The sequence below is a fragment of the Nematostella vectensis genome, chromosome 1 (assembly GCF_932526225.1).
Source record: "Nematostella vectensis chromosome 1, jaNemVect1.1, whole genome shotgun sequence".
NCBI lineage: Eukaryota > Metazoa > Cnidaria > Anthozoa > Actiniaria > Edwardsiidae > Nematostella > Nematostella vectensis.
The window spans coordinates 5096415-5114526 of record NC_064034.1 but is presented as its reverse complement, the minus strand read 5'-3'; the positions used below and the strand labels follow the sequence as shown (position 1 = coordinate 5114526).

General features: G+C 39.9%; 3 protein-coding genes across 4 annotated transcripts in view; 2 read left to right on the top strand and 1 right to left on the bottom strand.

Moving 5' to 3' along the window:
* The first annotated feature begins 60 nt into the window (after positions 1 to 60).
* Positions 61 to 5386, top strand: LOC5510684 (ras-related protein Rap-1A). The gene is made up of 7 exons (XM_001631060.3): positions 61 to 217; positions 323 to 405; positions 562 to 630; positions 782 to 838; positions 3052 to 3192; positions 3442 to 3539; positions 3848 to 5386. The coding sequence occupies exons 2-7, from the start codon at positions 349 to 351 to the stop codon at positions 3978 to 3980; spliced, it is 555 nt and encodes a 184-aa protein (XP_001631110.1). The 5' UTR covers positions 61 to 217; positions 323 to 348; the 3' UTR covers positions 3981 to 5386.
* Positions 5387 to 9951: 4565 nt separating this feature from the next.
* On the top strand, positions 9952 to 12313 carry LOC5510659 (G-protein coupled receptor 161). Of its 2 annotated transcripts, XM_048719369.1 has the most exons (2): positions 9952 to 10441; positions 10884 to 12313. In XM_048719369.1, exon 2 carries the CDS (start codon positions 10886 to 10888, stop codon positions 11498 to 11500), a length of 615 nt encoding a protein of 204 aa, XP_048575326.1. In that variant the 5' UTR covers positions 9952 to 10441; positions 10884 to 10885; the 3' UTR covers positions 11501 to 12313. The 2 variants fall into 2 exon arrangements, with proteins under 2 accessions (XP_048575326.1, XP_032235704.1); XM_032379813.2 differs by having other exon boundaries at positions 9954 to 12313.
* A 3125-nt stretch (positions 12314 to 15438) lies between these two features.
* The window catches only part of LOC5503590 (helicase ARIP4), a 50504-nt gene continuing 47830 nt past the window's right edge, over positions 15439 to 18112 (bottom strand). Inside the window, exon 19 of the mRNA XM_048734655.1 lies at positions 15439 to 18062. Within this exon, the coding sequence (XP_048590612.1) occupies positions 17150 to 18062 (913 nt within the window). The 3' untranslated portion in view covers positions 15439 to 17149. The remainder of the gene's footprint in view (positions 18063 to 18112) is intronic.

Here is an 18112-nt window from a genome sequence, read left to right as displayed (position 1 = left end):
GCAGCGCATTTTACCCTCCCCTGGTCAGGTCTATAAATAGCGCCATGGAAGCGAGGCGTATATAACTTGCCGACCGTTCGTAGTGACGTACACGCCCGAAATTTCATCTCGCTTGATGCAGAGGGAGCGTCTTGGATTGTGTATATCAACTTAGCTGGATTATTCTGTCCAAACAACCCGCCTTTTCGCTTTCTAAACCCTCGCATCTACAAGCCAGGTGAGTAATTCGTGGGCCTGATCGCTCTGATTGCATATATTTGCCAAATACCCTGCGTTTTATCGTGTCTTATTGAAGTTTTAACATGGCGAGTTTTCTTGTCAGGTCGAGTTTACTCGGTGTTAAGCAATATGAGAGAGTATAAACTCGTTGTCCTTGGCTCTGGTGGCGTCGGAAAAAGTGCTCTGGTAACATTCATATGTTTCTCTTTCATAATGTCCTTTGAATTCGCTCTAATTTTGCAAACTTATAGAAGTGAATTGATGTCAATAGTCCATCGGCGCCCTCACAGTGATTTAGCTAACCGTTGAGTGTCCCGAACTCACAAACTACCCTTTCTCTAGACTGTGCAATTCGTACAAGGAATCTTCGTCGAAAAATATGATCCAACTATCGAGGACTCATACAGAAAGGTTCGTAGTGTATCCATAGATTTCAAATATAGCCGTATATAACGTCTATTCTTCGCGTTGTATTGTAACGATCAAAGAGCGTTCGGCCGTAACTTGTCTGTTCGCAACACACGGGTCGATAAAAGTTTTGCTGTCTTCCGTTTCCTTTTAGCAAGTCGAAGTTGATGGCCAGCAGTGTATGTTAGAAATCCTGGACACAGCAGGAACGGTAAGCTCTTAAAGAAAGCGCATCACGGTAGACGAGTCGTCGAGATCAATTTTTATGGTTCAACAAACTAGAGAGTTCTTTGCACATGTTTAATCGAAAATAGAACGCTCCTAATTTTGTAAAGGCTCTAGCGAAACAAACTAAGCAACGAAGAACAACTGATCACGAAAACTTTCTATCGAAATGAGTGAGTGAAAATAAAGATATAGTACATCGAATATCTAAGCGTCATTTTGTCTACTCTATGTGTTTCCAACACATAATATAGTATTTTATCAGTTTCCAAGAGAAGTTTCTATTGTTATTGTGGTTGATATCAAGTTTGTGTTTTTCTTATGACAAAGGAGGAGGAATTTATTAGATGTAGGCAAATTTGTGGTTTTTCTATGTAATTGGTGGTTATTATTTTTTTTTTTAAGATCAACGTAAGGCTTATAAAACTACAAAGAAATTATGTCTGACATTTGTCCCATTTCGAGACGATTTCGGCTCTTCTTTATTCATATTGGTCACATGGCCGACACTCAAGTTTTATTACTTGGCAATATTTATACTTTGAGGTATTATTCCCGTCTTGTTAGAATACTGCGTAGGTGTTTCTAATCCAGTACTTTTGTCCTGTCATTTTATCAAGTTTTGAATTGAAAAACAAACACTTTGACAGGACCAACCTGCTTTGATACTTACACCAAGCTCAGCGTGTATATTGATTAGCTTAATGTATTTCTGTGAATTACGCACAATTTTTAGTCTGATTTTTTTTATGAACTTCACATCCTTATAGATGATGGTGGACTTTTTTGTATTGTTTAAGTGATTTCGTAAAGTTGTTGACATTGGCGTTTCTAGGGCAAAGCAAAGGCAAAAAAAAATTCTAACCTATAAGTTATACATAATTTCACCAGGAAAACTTCATATTACATAAACCTACATTAAAACATTAAAAAAATGTGACAATAATGTTGCCATTAATAGAGGCACTATTTTCCTCATTCATAACTTTCTAATTCTGATTGTTATACCTTTTATGTATTTTATGACCTTGGTGAATTTAAGAGTTTTGGGAAAAAATTAAATGGGTGATCACCTTACACTCACATATGGTAATTTTTTTAACGTGCTTCAACTTGTTCAATATCCCCTGTCTAAAAACCATCATACTGGAACCAATGTCAATAGTGCAGAACTTAAAAGCTTTATTACTATGGGATCTCGGGCATCTAACACTGACACTTACATCTCACCTAGCTGACAAGATAACACTGCAGCCTAGGAGGTATTGTACTAACCTAGCCGCCTATTTATAGATATATTTTATAGTTTTGCAATGTTAAACAGGGATGTTCTGTTTTGTTTGATGTCCCCATAACACAATGTTTCCTGATTGAATCCTGCTATCGCTCTCAGAGAATTGACTTTTGATTCGTCATTATTCTTACATGTAGAGTGTCACCTAAGATTTTTCACAATCATTTGCAATCATTCAAATACAATTTTTAGGTAAGGATGAAAATATTCAGTTTATTTCATTGAAAGAGTATTGTCAAGTACAATTTTGCTAGAACCTAGCTTTAACTTTCTTATGATGACAGTAACATCCAGATTCATACCTGTCAACCTCTGAAAATCTCAAGGCTCGAGAAGTTTTTTTGGGAGGGGTGGGTATAATAATTTTTGGGGTGGAGGGGTGGGTATACCCTTGCAGGCGTTTGCTGAGCAGAAAGCTCTCGCTCACAAATCCACTTAAAAATCTCACAAAGGTGTTGAACTATGTACCCAAGGAAATCAGTGCAAAATGTCGATTTTCTATAGAATATTTTTTCAGAAGTGTTAAAAATTGCTCAAAAGCGGGAGATTTGGTGCTCCAAATCCAGAGCGGAAAAAATGTCCAAGATCTTGAGACTCCTGCCTAATGTGGGAGAGTTGACAGGTATGCAGATTTCAGAAGAACATTCTGTCTGAAATTCTGTGAACACAGCATTGTACCCATGGAATGTTGTCACCTGAATCATACAGGGTCTCAAACAAAAGCTTGCTTTTCTTTCTTCCTTTTTTTTTGACAGCAGACTCCAGTTTTATCATCTTTTTCCATGCAACTGTATATTTTTTATTTGTTTTTACCAAACAGTGACTGAAATACTATTGCATATTATGTATAATGATATATAAGCACTTTAGAAACCTTATTTTAAATACGTTTAAAATTTCACCAGGAACAATTCACAGCAATGAGGGATCTGTATATGAAGAATGGGCAAGGATTTGTTCTGGTCTACTCTATAACAGCACAGTCTACTTTCAACGACCTACAAGATCTACGAGAGCAAATTCTTCGTGTCAAAGATACAGATGATGTACGGATCATCTCATGCTCTTTATCTAGCATCTTCTCTAGCACACTGGGGGGGGGGGGGGGGGGGTCTTGGGTCATTATGGCTGCTAAGTGAGATGTGTTTTGAATAGAAAATTTAATAATGGGGTATAGTACCCTTCCCCTTTTCGATTAGCCCCCCCCTCCCCAACTGTTAGCAAAAACTTAGATCCACCCCAGCTTCCAAAGCATATTGGTATTTCATGTTTTAAAATAAGAAATTGTATTACAGGTGCCAATGGTACTTGTTGGAAATAAATGTGATTTAGAAGATGAGAGAGTAGTGGGAAAGGACCAGGGACAAAACTTGGCAAAACAATTTGCCAACTGGTGAGTGAAGCTTTTGGGGAATGCCGTTTGATATGGGAGATATGGGAAGACTGCTTTCAAGATTAACATTACATCTTGTTTATTTAAACTTGATAATTAATTTTTGTATTGCAAGAAATAAAACTGGGATATTTCATACATATTTTAACCCTACAAAGATATTCAGTTTTTGTTCTAACTTTATAGCTAACATACTTTGACTTTGACTTTTTACAATAAAGATTCTGAGGTAATTCTCAGTTCTTGGATGAAAACACAATGTGTAGAAGCTGTTTTGTCTGATGCTGACTGTTCTTTTATTTTTGCAGCACATTCCTTGAGACTTCAGCTAAAGCCAAAATAAATGTAAATGAAATATTTTATGATCTGGTAAGACAGATAAACAGAAAAACGCCAGAAACAAAGTCGAGGAAGAAAAAGAGAGGCTGTGTACTGCTATGAGCAACATTGTCAACTTGCGAGACCACCACGACACAACCAATCCGACCTATATAGTAATTTATTATAGAGACACATCTCCCAAAATGCAAAATATATTTTGTTAGCTTGTGTATCTATTCTATATATGGTGTTGTCCGGATGCCACCATAGAACAGGCCAACAGCCAGGATCTTAACTGGGTGTCTTATTCACCCAATAAGTGGACCAATTTTTGCTATGTATCATCAGCTCTGTGTCACAAATGCTGTTTTATTATAGCAGACCTTTAAGTTGAGCCTTCTGGTTTAACACCCTTGGCTACGGGCCTGCATGTATTACCCTAGAAATCTGACAATGTACAGGGGATGAATATCCAACACAATTTCCACACTTTGTATAGTTCTGAGAGTGAGATTTTTTTTGCTTTACACAAGTTAATCTAGTTCTATTAGCACTTAAACTTTGATGTTTTGCGCAGAGATGACCATAGATGGGGTTTGAAAATTAATCCAAATAATGAGAATATTTTTAACATAAGGCCGTTGTGGGCTGTAGTTTTTAGGTATGGAATGCAAGTACTTTAGCACCCAAGTCTAAAAGATTTGGAGATTTTTCTTATTGTCTGTAGCAAGAGATAAAGAACAGAAGGAGGACTGTAGGATGTAATAAGCTTGTAAAGCTACCTGACCAATTCCCAGCTTCTGTTATCCCACTACATAGTGCCCAGCCAAGGGCGCCAAGCAATGGTTGGGAATAGAGCTTTTGTCCCTACACCTCTTTCCCTTCTTTTGCTCTTGTTTGAAAGCAGGATCCAACTATGTCTACCTCAACAGCATTTTTCAGCCTCGTCACTGTCATTGTTTTCGAAATTGGTAGACAAAGTAATTGAAGAAATTTCAAAATAATCGTATCAATCATGTCAAAGGTGAAACCACAAGCACATGAAGCTCAGAACTAACTGACAAATATCTCAATTTTATCTAGTTTGAAGCACTTGCGATTTGCAGTTTCTGACTTATTTGTGTGGATCTGACTTCCATTAAAACTAGTTTGAATCACCCAATTAATATATACTAGCTTCTAATGCATGGACTATCCTGATCGACTAATCATTTCTCTTATTTAAGAATCTCAGTCACTATAAAATATCAAGTAAATAAACTCCAATTATAACAAGTTTTTTTTTTCTCACACTTGCTTATGGCTTTTATAGTGATTGAATTCAGATGCAATTTATTTTAGTAAAGTACCAGTCTTGACTAAGATACTGTATGTGTAGATGATATTAAGTGCTGAAAATTAACCAAACACAAGATTCTTGGCTTGATGTTTGTGGAATATTTATCAACTGATTTTAAGGCATTCCAGTTATTACTGTATGAATTGTTTTATAGCAAAATGGTAACGAAATATAAATATAAATGCTATGGTATTCTCAACTTAATGAAGTTCCACTCAAAATCCCATGAAAATTTTTTTTTTGTTACACGCAGATTATTATCGTGAAATATCGTTTCAGTGGTCTTAAAAACTATTTCTTAGACCGAGGTCATGGTATTGCATGATACGGACTGATTCTTAGGTGGGGAAATAACACAAGAACATGGTAAGAATGAGGGTTTTCTCGTTCGCGCACTTGTCCGGTATTAGGGTCTATGGATTGTGAGATACCGGACTGAGCAACAGTCTGAGTCAATCGGAGCACGCGATTTGAAGCATACCTGATCTAGAAAAAAAAGAATGTTCATTTAGGTATTTGTACATAAAATATAGCCCGAGTGTCAGGCCTTTTTATCGTTCCCTATACCTACCGGGAAGTGATAAAAAAAGAGGGTACTGATACAAATACTGTAAAATTTTCATGTTCGGGGCTCATATTTTGAGCCCACTGGGATTGACTAGAAAACAATGCTAATAAAAAAAGCACGCTCTGATTGGCCCATAATATGCATGATCAAATTTCTTTTCGGTGTTTAGAAATTGCCGATGTGTGATGGTGGTCATTCTGTGGTGGCCGTTGAGTAAGGGTGGTCATTTTGTAGAGGTGGTCGTTGTATCAAGGTGGTCATTCTATAGTGGCCGTTGAGTAAGGGTGGTCATTTTGTAGAGGTGGTCGTTGTACAAGGTGGTCATTCTGTGGTGGCCGTTGAGTAAGGGTGGTCATTGTGTAGAGGTGTTCGTTGTATCGAGGTTGTCATTCTATAGTGGCCGTTGAGTAAGGGTGGTCATTGTGTAGAGGTGTTCGTTGTATCGAGGTTGTCATTCTAAAGTGGCCGTTGAGTAAGGGTGGTCATTGTGTAGGGGTGATTGTTGTGTTGAGTTGGTCGTTGTACCAAGGTGGTCATTCTATGATCATCTATCGATGTCTTGATAAAAAAAAAATAATCTTGTTTGAATGAAAGATGTAATTGAGGTTTATCACGCAACTTCTTCGATTTCATCTAAGCATTAACTTCTGTACACTTTTACCATCACAACTGCTATATTTCGCACAAAGAAGCTATCCAATAATTTATCTCAAGCAAAGCTACAGTTTCTAGAAAACATAGATAAAAGAGTTTACACTAGGTTTCGATTTTGGGTGTGTGTTTTTTTCTTCTACGATGGGGATTTAGGAATTCGAAAACATAATAAATTGTCATTTCGGTAGAAAAAAATGGGATAATGGAGTTTGTGGGGTTAATGTGTAGCCTAAATTCGGTTTTAAAAAGCTACATTAATTTTGCGGGGCTATATTTATTTCCCCATTGCCTCATGCCGAATCCAATGATTTGACAGAACTCGTTTAATCACTCGTGGATGCAGAGGCCTTGGTGTTCTTATCTCTGAACTCGCAAGATATGAAAGCTTCTATGTCAGTTGTGAGGACCAACTGCGTCTAGTTCGTTAGATTGCTCCACTAATTCATTCAGTTACACGTATCTCATGATAAAACTCAACGCCTCACCTGCAATAGAGTTTTCCAGTGAAACTCGCTGAGACGCAAGCATTTAATCAGCACAGCATATTTACAACAAACCCTCGAAAGAAAATGGCGGCAAAATTTCAAGATAACCAAGAAATGCGAAAAGCCATCCAAAAATAGTTTTCTTTGTGGCTAGGTTGCTCAATAACTGCAGTCTTGCGTTTGTCTAAGGTATGATTCTTTGATCTTTGCTATTTTTCCTAAGATATCTGAAGGGCCAAAAGCAAGACGTCCCCTTTTGGACAAAGAGACAAAGACCACAACCCCCAATAAATCTATTTTTACCGGACACAATTAGAAAAAAACGCAAAACGTATACAATTAAAAAAAGCTGGAAAAAGCTAATTCGCACTAGAAAATAAGTTCAGCTTGTATATAAAAATTGTGATTTATGAAGTTTACGCACGTACGTGCGTTTTGCGTGGTTTTAACCGGTGAAATTCAAGTGGAGAGCTAACTGTTTATGGGGCAGTTAAACACTTCTTACGCGTCTCTTTATTTCTATAGAATACGGAGCCCACGGAATTGCTTGCTACGCAGCCTCTTTCTTAGCAGGTCAGCTATTATAATTGGAAGTGCGTCGGGTATTTCAATTTCACATTTCAAATCTTCTCAAAATGAGTACCATTAGTCATTCAACGTGCGTCACGTCACTTTGACGTGCGTCAATTACTTCAAAGTCTCAATTATCCCGAAAAACACACGTGACGTACTACACTGCTGTTCTACTATTTTTTTATTGTGTAGGAAGTTTGATTTTGTGTTCAAAATATGCCTACTTTATCTGATTGAAATTTAGAGACGAAGATCGTATATAGATAGATAGGTTTTATTCGGCTTTTCTCAAGAAATCTCACCCCTTTCATCTGCCTGAAATGATATTCATATTCACCTGGCAAAAGGGCGGGGTCAATGTAAAATCCTAATCACGAGTCTTCTTTCTGTGCGTCTGTATGCTGTTTCTGTTTCTAGACCCCCCCCCCCCCCCCCAAAAAAAAAAAAAAAAAAAACTCCCTCATCTCAAACCACTCTATCCCCATTCCCGCTAGGGAAAAGTCTCTAATATCCTTTTCCTTTTCCGGTATGTTTTCTTATTGTGCAACATTTGTCTTATGTTTCCGTGTTTCGTTTCGCTTCTCCTTCACTCCCGTACAGACTGCAGTCTACTCTCTTTCCCTGTACATTGTATAAAGTGTCTCTACATTGCTAATATTGTATTAATGCCCTTTATTTAGATGCTGGTCTTATGTCTACATATTTCGTTTCGCCTACTCTCTTTGCCCCTTTAAGTGTGTTGCCTTCTCTCTTTTCCTGTACATGATATTATATTGTGGTAGTGATCTATATTTAGATCTTGCTTGTCTTACGTCTTCGTATTTCGTTTCGCTCACTCTTTTAGCCCCGTACAGTGTTGTATTCTCTCCTTTCCTTTACAATGATATTATGTCTCTACACTGTTGATATTGTATTGATGCCATATATTTAGACCTTGCTGGTCTTACGACTCCGTTTTTTGTTTCGCCCACTCTCTTAGCCACGTACGAGTGTTGTCGTTTCTCCTTTCCTTTACAATGGTATTATGTGTCTTTGCACTGATATGTTGTGGTAGTGCCCTATTTTTAGATCTTGCTGGTCTTATGTCTCCACATTTAGTTTCATTTCTCTGTCACTTTCGTACAGTGTTGTTCTCTCTAAATTCCTTGTACGTGGAATATTGTGTCTCGCTGGCCTGTTCTTATTGTCGTACCCTATTTATATCAGGTTTAGCAGGACAAGCACCCGTAATGGTCGAACAGCGGGGAAATCACCCTCCCACGCATTCGAACGGGGCATGAGCAAATATACGTCTATTTGTTGATCGCTATCGCTTGGCAATTTTGTACTTTCTCATTATATGTATGGGGAATATGATTTGAGGAGGGAAATACGTAAAAAAATAGACAAAAACAGGGGTTCGTTGACAACCCTAAACGGGGCTTTTTCCTATAAAACAAAAGAACTAACAACATCATTAACTTCACGTCATTAACGTCATTATCTACACTTACCCTGGCTGTAAGCTATATTGGAAATTATTCTTCAATTTTTCAAATTTTGAAATACGAAAGTAACTTGCCCCCCGCATTCTCAAGAGGATTAGATATAAAACATTTCGAAAACCCTGCAAGGGAAGATAAAGGCTTTATGTTCGAATGACTATTTCAGCTGGCGATATAATCGTGGGCCATATATGGGGGGTTATATTGTCCAGACATAGCGCCACCCGTATCCCTCCTTGCAGTTCCCCTTGTTAATTTTGCCTTCGTATATGATAGGAAAGTTTATTAGGATAAGAGTAAAATGAGTCCCTGCCTACGTTCAAGCAATAAAAACTTCAGGTTTGGCTCATCAAATTAATTACTTAACCAAAATTCTAATAACAGCGAAGGCATTATTAAAAAAGTGCGTCTCAAATTTCATCCAAATTGGCGCTGGTTTATTAGAACAATTTGCCCCAGACAAAAACAAAAATATTGGATTATTCAATGACACCCAAATCGTACAGATTTTAAAATTCCTTTTCCGCTCATAATTTGTTCTGCGTGAGCGTGTGTTGATAGTGTTGCCAATGTGAGAGTAGAATCCGCTCTGACAATCGACCGCTAATGTTTAGTTACAAGTTAATTTCTGTCCCTTTTTCACAGACTGTTTGTTTTTCACGAATTACAGAAAGGCTTACACAAACACACCTATTGTTTGTTGTTGAAAGATAAAACATTTATTCTACAGAATAACTGATGTCATTTTTTGTTTTTCCTTTTTTTATCCCTGCATTTTTTTTGTCCCTTTTTCATTTTATTTTGACTTTATATTTTAAGTCGTGGCTCTAGGTAATCTCGTTGAGGTGACGATTTTTCTTTATCTAAATCATTTGATCGAGTCAGGTGCTTCGTAGATCCCAAAGCACTCCAAATCTTCTGACATGAAATTTGATTATTCAAATTCGACGATCTAAAAATAGATACATCAACCGTAACACCTTTGCTTACACAAAAAGGAGAAATGAGCCTGAAATAGCGTTAAGAAAAATGTTACATTTGACGTTTACTTAGCTTAAATCAGGATAAAAATATATGACTGACAATTGCTATCTTTTATTTCAGACGACGCGAAAATGGATGCATGACGCATGCGCTCAGAGTATTTGGTGGGAACGGATGTGCATTTTACAATTAAAGTAGCCGAATGCTTGAGTGTTGGTCAAACCGCCAAAACATCATCCAGGTAAAGGGTGGAAATGCGGCGGCCACGAAGCGAACAGCTCACTACACTAAAAAAGGCACCGGGAAACCCCCCCATATAGTCAGAGGCAGTTATTCAACGACAACGTGGAGGACGAGGAACTTCGTACTTTTTAATGGCGACACATGACTCGGACATCGGAACGGTTATCGTTCTCTCGATGTGCGATGCGGCGGCAGCGCTGAGTAATCTGGCAGTCGTAATCCTTATTCTTCGTAAGGACAGTCTCCGCACAGTAAGCAATATCCTCGTAGCAGCTTTGGCACTTTCCGAGCTCTTTATAACCGTAGTTGTTATTCCACTCTCGATTATTGCCTATGGTAAACACCTGTGGTCTTTTCACAAGGAGCTTTGTGTATTTCAGGGATACATTTTCAACACACTGTTTCTGGTCTCTGGGACTTTAACTTCAGTCATCAGTGTTGATCGATTTTATTCTCTGGCGAGTCCTATGGGCCATGTCGCCCATCTATCGGAGAAAACAGTCGTTTGCATGATAGTTTTCGTACTCGCTAATGCCGGGTTTTGGTCAAGTTTTCCTCTTTATGGCATTGGAAATCTCGAGTACATATATTTGCCAAATCAGACTCGCTGTGATGTGCACTGGACACTTGGGGGAAATTACGGGCTATATTACTTTGTGCTGTTAATGGTAAGCTTCGTGTTACCTCTGATAGGAATGACATTAATGTACTTCAAAAGTTTCCAGTCAGCCAAAGAAAGCGCCAGGAAAATTCGTCCAGGGAACATACAAATACAAACACTCCAAGACGGCCAATTCACTTCCGTAGCGCGCCAGGAGTCCTTCGACTATCTCAAGGCAAACATTACCGTGTTTATCATCATTGGTAGCTTTGTGTTGAGTCGAGGACCTAATCTAGTGTGTAATATGGCGGCATGGGCTCAAGAACGCCAGTTTTGTACCCCGTCTGCCCAACTCGCGTGCTCTTGGCTGATGTACATGAGTTCCCTTACAACTCCATACGTGTATACTTTACTAAACAGGCGACTAAGGAAGGAACTGGTGCAGGCTATCAAGGCAATGGTAAGATGCAACCAGCCCAGCGCAGATGACGAACCCAAGGATATTCTCGACTATTTGAGGAATATCACAGATAATTACGTAACAACAGATGGGTCAACCACGACGCGCTCTCGCCTTGGGTCTGCTACAACGTCTACACAGACAAGACCGTCCACCCAATCCCAGCGAGACAACCAGCAACACATCCCACTACAACAGGCCCAAACCCCTCCTACGGCGGCCATTCAAGAGATACAAGATGTGTCATAGCTACTGTACATCCCACTACAGCAGACCCAAACAATGTATACCAAGACCACCCGAGCAAGATGCATGCATGCAAGATGTAAAATAGCTACTCCTATTGTAAAGGCTTAAGCCTCGATCTTGGAGGCCATTCAGGAGTTCGTGCAAGATGTAGCATAGCTCTAGCACATCCCATTGCAGAAGTCTAAGCCACGAAGATCCTCGATGAGATGTAAGCTGTATCCTAGGCCAGGCGCGTACCCAGGATTGGCTGAGGGGGGGTGTGCGCAGTCGAAGGTATCATATGGAAAAAAGCATAGTATTTGAAGATTCACCTGCGCACCCACCTGTGTACCCTTCAGAGGAGGCAAGTCATATTGCGCAGCCTTAGAAAACAGCTAAGCTACAGTTCACCCGATTACCCTAGGCCCAGACCACTACCGAGGGACCAACCAAGAGATGCAAGGTGAAATTTAGCCACAAGACGATAACTTGGGGGTGTTATCATTGCAAAAAAAATGGCTACGCCCAACAATGGGACTGCGTGTCTCGTCCTCTACAGCTACAAGTACGAACACAAATAAAAAAACAGGATACGAACAAAATAGACTTTGATTCTTTTCTGAATGTGCATTTTACCTGGACATAGCGTCCTGTGAGACAACCTAGAATATCCGGGTGGAGTGCACTTGATAGCGTGCTTGGCACTCTGCCCCACAAGACGTGCACAAAAATAGAGGCAGGAAATCTAGAGTCCTCGATACTAAATCCGAGGTGTTGTACGTTTTCTAGCCTTGTATATGTTCACTTTGTTAAAATAAATTCCAACAAAACGTTTGTAAAGAGACTTGCAATGCCTTCAGTCGAAAACAAATTTTAAAAATGTCCGCTTGACAACGACGTATCTCTATATTATATTTATATATCATATTTTTATCGTATCTTACACACTCACCGATCTAGCATTTGACTTTTATCTAGACATAAATACATAAATATTTATTTATACCTATCAGTCTATACGATACTAAAATGTAACTTGATCAAACAAATGAAATTAACTCTTACAAGTATTTTTACGCAACGAAGGCAACTAAACCTTAGAGTATCAGTATAGAATCTCCTTTATAATTTATTAAATCGGTTATGCGTTATATATTTCTTGTGCGCATTTCAATAACAAAGCCCTAGGGGAGTTGGCGATTTTGATAATGGATTTTAAAATTTAGGAGAGTTTTTGTAATACTGGAGAGACAGCACCTGCCGTGCTCCATTCAGAGATTTCAATAAAATTGCTAACGAAGCTAGTGTAAGTTAAAAGCAGCCCCAAAAAAGCTTTTAACTACTAGACGCATGCATATACGGTCGGATAAATAAAATCCATTTCCCGTGGTTGATTGTGCAGAAATACCGCTCAAAAATGTCTTTTTTGCCTTGCAAACTTCCCATGAGAAAAAAAATTGTTATTTTTTAACAGTGTTGTCAATAACAACAGCTGAATATCATATGATAATTGGAGCAATTCCTATTAGAAACAAAGAAAGCCATTAGTCCCATTCATCCCATGCTATGTTTCCCCTGACGCTCACCAGCTCAAAATATAGATATGGTTAGATATATAGATATAAATATAGATATAGAAGCTGCTAGAATTGGTGTAAATTTTGACCCCCTTTTCCACGAAAAATCGGAAATTATCCTTTTCCCCTCGAACATTTGTAATGAGCAACGGAATAAGGAGATAACTATTAAGGAAATTACGGGTTTTCAAGTCAAAAAGGGCTGCTCAGTTCCCACCAATTCTAAAACTATCGATGTAATCGACTCATATTGCTCCCTCGCCTGAAACGCTTCCATATTCTGGCGTAAAAAATATCAATCTTTTTCTATCAAGTTGTTTTCCCGACCTATTGCAGTTGCTTCCTGGTGTTATCACCTCGCGGCACTATGGAAGTCCGAGCAAGTTCCACCTGAACTTAAGGGTACAACCCAATGCTTGCAATACTTATTAATGCTTGCAATACTTATTAAGTATTTCTAGTAAGCAGAAACAAACGGGCACACATTCGAAGGAACAGTCTGTCGCACGTTTCTAGCGAGCTCATAGCCAATCAGTTAAATTAGAGGAAGTCGCTATTTCCATTTAAGATCAACAAAAGGATAGCTAGTATGTTGCATAACAACTTGCGCACGACATCACGTCTTATACTGATTTCGAGTTAGCCTATGATAGCTATACCGAAAGGGGTTTCACAAACTGTTTGTGTTATTGTCTAATGAATCTGTAGGCGAGTGTAAGCAATCTCGGCGAATTGGAAAAGATCACTTTGGGCCCGTGTGCAAATAGGGAGGAGCTTTTAGAAATCCTTTAGACTTTATTTTGATATACGGTTATTAATGAAACAGCGAATTTAAAAGCCCACACTTGTTACCAATCTTTGTTTTGCCCAATTCAGTCTTCTATTGCAATACAATTACGTTTGAACTACCCCAGAACTCTAGACAATTTAGACCTTCGATTGTCATTCTCGATTGCTGTTTAGATAATCGAAGACAAAACACCTGAGAGAAAAAACAAAGGCAGCACAAACGATTGGAGAGTCACGAGCGCACGCTGCTTTCTTAAATATGCACAAATACTTTGCTATCAACGCCGAACAAGCGGCAAGTGAAAATTTCAAGAGCTACTCAAGGACAATAAACTGAATCCAATACTGAACTTCAAGATTAAAAAAATCTAGACAACACAAGGATCTAGAAAATCAAGTTTCCTGTTTCTCTTTTTTTTAATCTTTGAGTGGTTCTGCCCTTGATGAGGCCTCGCCGAGCCGCCTTTTTGTGAAGTTTTCCTATTGTATTTCAGTAAACACGTTTTCAACTCGGAATGCTCAAGAGGAATAGTACTTTAAATAGACCATGCTTCAGTGTTTGAAAATGCCATGTTTATAAACTTATGTTCTTTGAGGTCTAGTTTCGTTCCTTGAAGGTTCTCGTATCATTAAAAAGCTTCCGGATAAAAGATATGTTATGTTATTAATTGCGCATTGAGTCTGCGCATGCAGCTAAATTTTTTGTGGGACACGCTGGATTGCGACGCCCGCTAACGTATTACATTGACAGCTTTACAATGCCACGCACGCTAGCGTGGCCACCTTGACAACCAAAACGAGGATGAGAGGAACGTTGTATCTACTAGCTAAACAGCGAGGCAAACAAAATGATTGAGTACGCATCAGATTGGCATCAAAGCACGAGTGAATTTCACGTGGTATTTGGTATGATTCATGTGGGGAATTTTTCGACTTTGCAATGGACAGCCGCACGTTGACCTACTAGGGCAATATTCCACCTGTCCACCTATAGTCCACCTGTTCTCCTACATTCGACTTTGCAATGGATAGCCGTACGTTGACCTTCCATGGGCAATATTCGGTATCGGATCATCAACACTGTCCTAGAAACCTCTCTATCCTATAGCCTGATGAAAAAGGAAATTCAGAATAATTAGCCTATGGCTTCAGGTCCTCATTTCTAATGGAATCTCTCGATACTCATGCAAACAGCCCGCATTATAAAGAAAGGTTTTTATTTCCAAGGCTGGTGCTGTCCACACTGAACTATACTCGGACACACACCCTAGTGTGACCATCACTGCGAAGTTGTTTCACGTAAGGTTTCACGTACGAGTGCGTGCGGGCTAGCCTTGTTTACTAGTCTTGCAGTCCATTTTGCGCGGTTTGCCGAGTTTTCGCTAGCAAGCCTACTGCCATGTGGCACGCGATCGACGCCTTCAACAAAATATTGTCTTAGATATTGGGACCCCCAGGTAATCCTAATATTGAACCATAGCTCATTACTAGAGCGGTTATACCATAGTGCAACTCTGGCACGCAGTTTAACCTATAGGCCTAACTCAATCGTCGAGCTAATGAGTCAAGCTATAAAAAATGACTATAAAAATATTTTTAAAATAATTATCTTTATTATTATTGTTATATGTTAAAAATCACCCTATTAATAACAGTTTAAATACAAGATTGAATTTATTTGAAGTTTTGATTGCCTAAAGTAATAAGGCGAGGAGAGGGGTATACCGGAAATTTGGTCCGCTCAAATGGAAAAAGGAACTACCCCGCACAAAATCCTGGCTACGGGCCTGTTTCTTCTATTTTGAAGAAACTAGTCGAGGTGTTTATGACGGCATTCGTTTTTCTCTCTTCCGGGCCACGCCACCTCCAGGAATTTCTCCCAAAATGCAGTGTTTGCTTGGGGAAAAAAAACAGGGGGTTTTTAGAATCACACAATTGCACGAAGTGTTCCATAAAGTCACAGAAACTAACAATATCTGAGATGAATTAATGACACAAGCGAACACAGAACCCCAAACAATAATAGATTACCGTGACATCGTACACCCCTAGCCTCGCCTTCCATATTTTACAGGAGCTCTTTCTAGAATTCGCGCAGTCTAATAATTTACAGGTCTCTTTTAATTATACCATTTTTGTAGTAAAAGGAATAATGGATATAACTTTTTTGATAAATGAAATTTATGATTAAAAAACGGACAAATAAAATATCACAAGATTTTATTGCGATGATTTTTTAACTCTATACCAATGAGGTAAATATACATTTGTATTATTTTAAAAGTATAATACTGAATACTATATTATGATCTTTACGCGAGGTGTTATACGTATGAGAAGTAGTGGTGCGCCCGTCGCGGACGACACAAGGCAATTTGTCAATTGCGATAATACTATCTCTCTCTCCCCTCGGGCGAGACGTCCACATCGACATACGCCCATACACAGGTGTTCGTACGGCTTCCGCTATCGCTTATCGCCTTTCGCATCAAAGAGGCTATATGGAAAATCATGAATCACTATAAAAGTCCTACCTATTGCCTATAGCAGCAGCAGAGAGGTAAAATGCTTAATGTTGTGTTTAGAAGGAATCAAATGGCATATTGTACATTTACACGCTTTACTTCATGTTTGTGGGGTTTTTTTTACACTCTCCTAAGCTCTAACGTCTCCACTTCTCTCGCTAGTAAAAAGCCTGTTTTAATTCTTCTTAAAAAGAATATATGAGTAATGTAAGATTTATGTATCAAGGATGGGGATTTAGGAAGGAAGATATATTTCACAAGCTATTCTCAGTTTTTATCTGAAATGGGTAAACAGAAGAAATATTTAATAAAGTTCCTAGCTTCCTCCAATAGTAGATTGGTGTTTCTCTTGTGGAGCTAAAAACCCGAGGTCAGAATTTTGAATTATTGACACCTACTGAGATCTATTATTATCCCTTATAAGGTTTCACGTGCGAATCATATGATATGTGTATTGATCGTGAGAACAGATCTATTAGTTTTTACATACCACTGAGTCACGTGCAAACCACATGATTTGTCACGTGCAAGGTATCAGAACAGATCTATGATTATCTCTGAGTCACGTGCAAATCACTTGATATGAGACATGCTAGGTATGTGGACATACAGCTTTCTGTGCAAAGTGGCGATATTGATCTGAAAGCATCAAGTCGTGGATGGTATCGGCCAATCATAATCGTGGATCCAAGCATCAGGCGTCCCTTTCACTTGATGTTGGGTGTGACTCTTCCTCGCTGCTCGCCCCCTTTATCGGCGTCTCAGCCTTGTCGCGCCGTTCACATGATGGCTTCATCTGGTTCCTCCGCTTGCGATACCCGATCACCCAGGGGTGCACTCTCCGCCTCGCCCTCGGATACCGGGCGTACCGGGGCATCTGCAGCAAGCCCTCCACGGGCATTCAGTAAATTCTGCAACACCGCCAGTGTCAGAGCTGGGCTAGCCGAGGTTACAGAGGGCCCAGCGCCCATTGCACCACTGTGGTTTGTTAAGTAGCTATGGACCTCATTTGACGGTGGCGCTCCAGTGCGCGGTGCTTCGGCCACTTCCAGCTCCGTCACGACTTCCTCCGTACTTGTCGAGGAAGATCTATCCCCCTGGGGACTGGGAGATGGCTGACTCTCTTTCGTCTTGTCTAGCGTCGGCGAGGGCAGGTCGTCCAGATCAATTGTCACCACCTCCTTCCTGGACTCCCTTCCTGGACCTGCCACGGACGGCATCACCGACAGCGAGTTAGTCAGACTGGTCATAGCGACAGACCCCTGGTTGATGGCCGGCATCGGCAGGTTTAGAGGCCGAGGACCCACCATCCCTTCCTGGCCTAGTGGTAGGGCGTTACCAGGGCCGGCCAGGTGAGGGAGGGCCGGGTAGGGCATCTGGTTGGCGGCTAGGGGAGCTACAAAAAACGGGAGACTGGGACTCATGGTTGAAGGCATCACGGATGAGAAATTGTTACCGAGGGGTACCCCGGGGTTCGGAATCACGGCGTATGGGACATTTGGACCGACGGTTATCGGGTTGGCCGTCATTTGCGGGTTAAGCGTGGCGTACTGGATAGCCCATGGCATGTTGCCAGAAAGCTGGCCTTGGAAGAGGGTGGAGGGGACGACCGTTGGTCTGGTCTGCGATGCCTGGACAGGGTTGACTGTTACGATAGGTCTCTTGACGCCGCTCACAGTGGCTTGAGGAATCCTTATATAGAATAACAATAGCCAGTGAAAGGACTGTAACAAGGACCATTA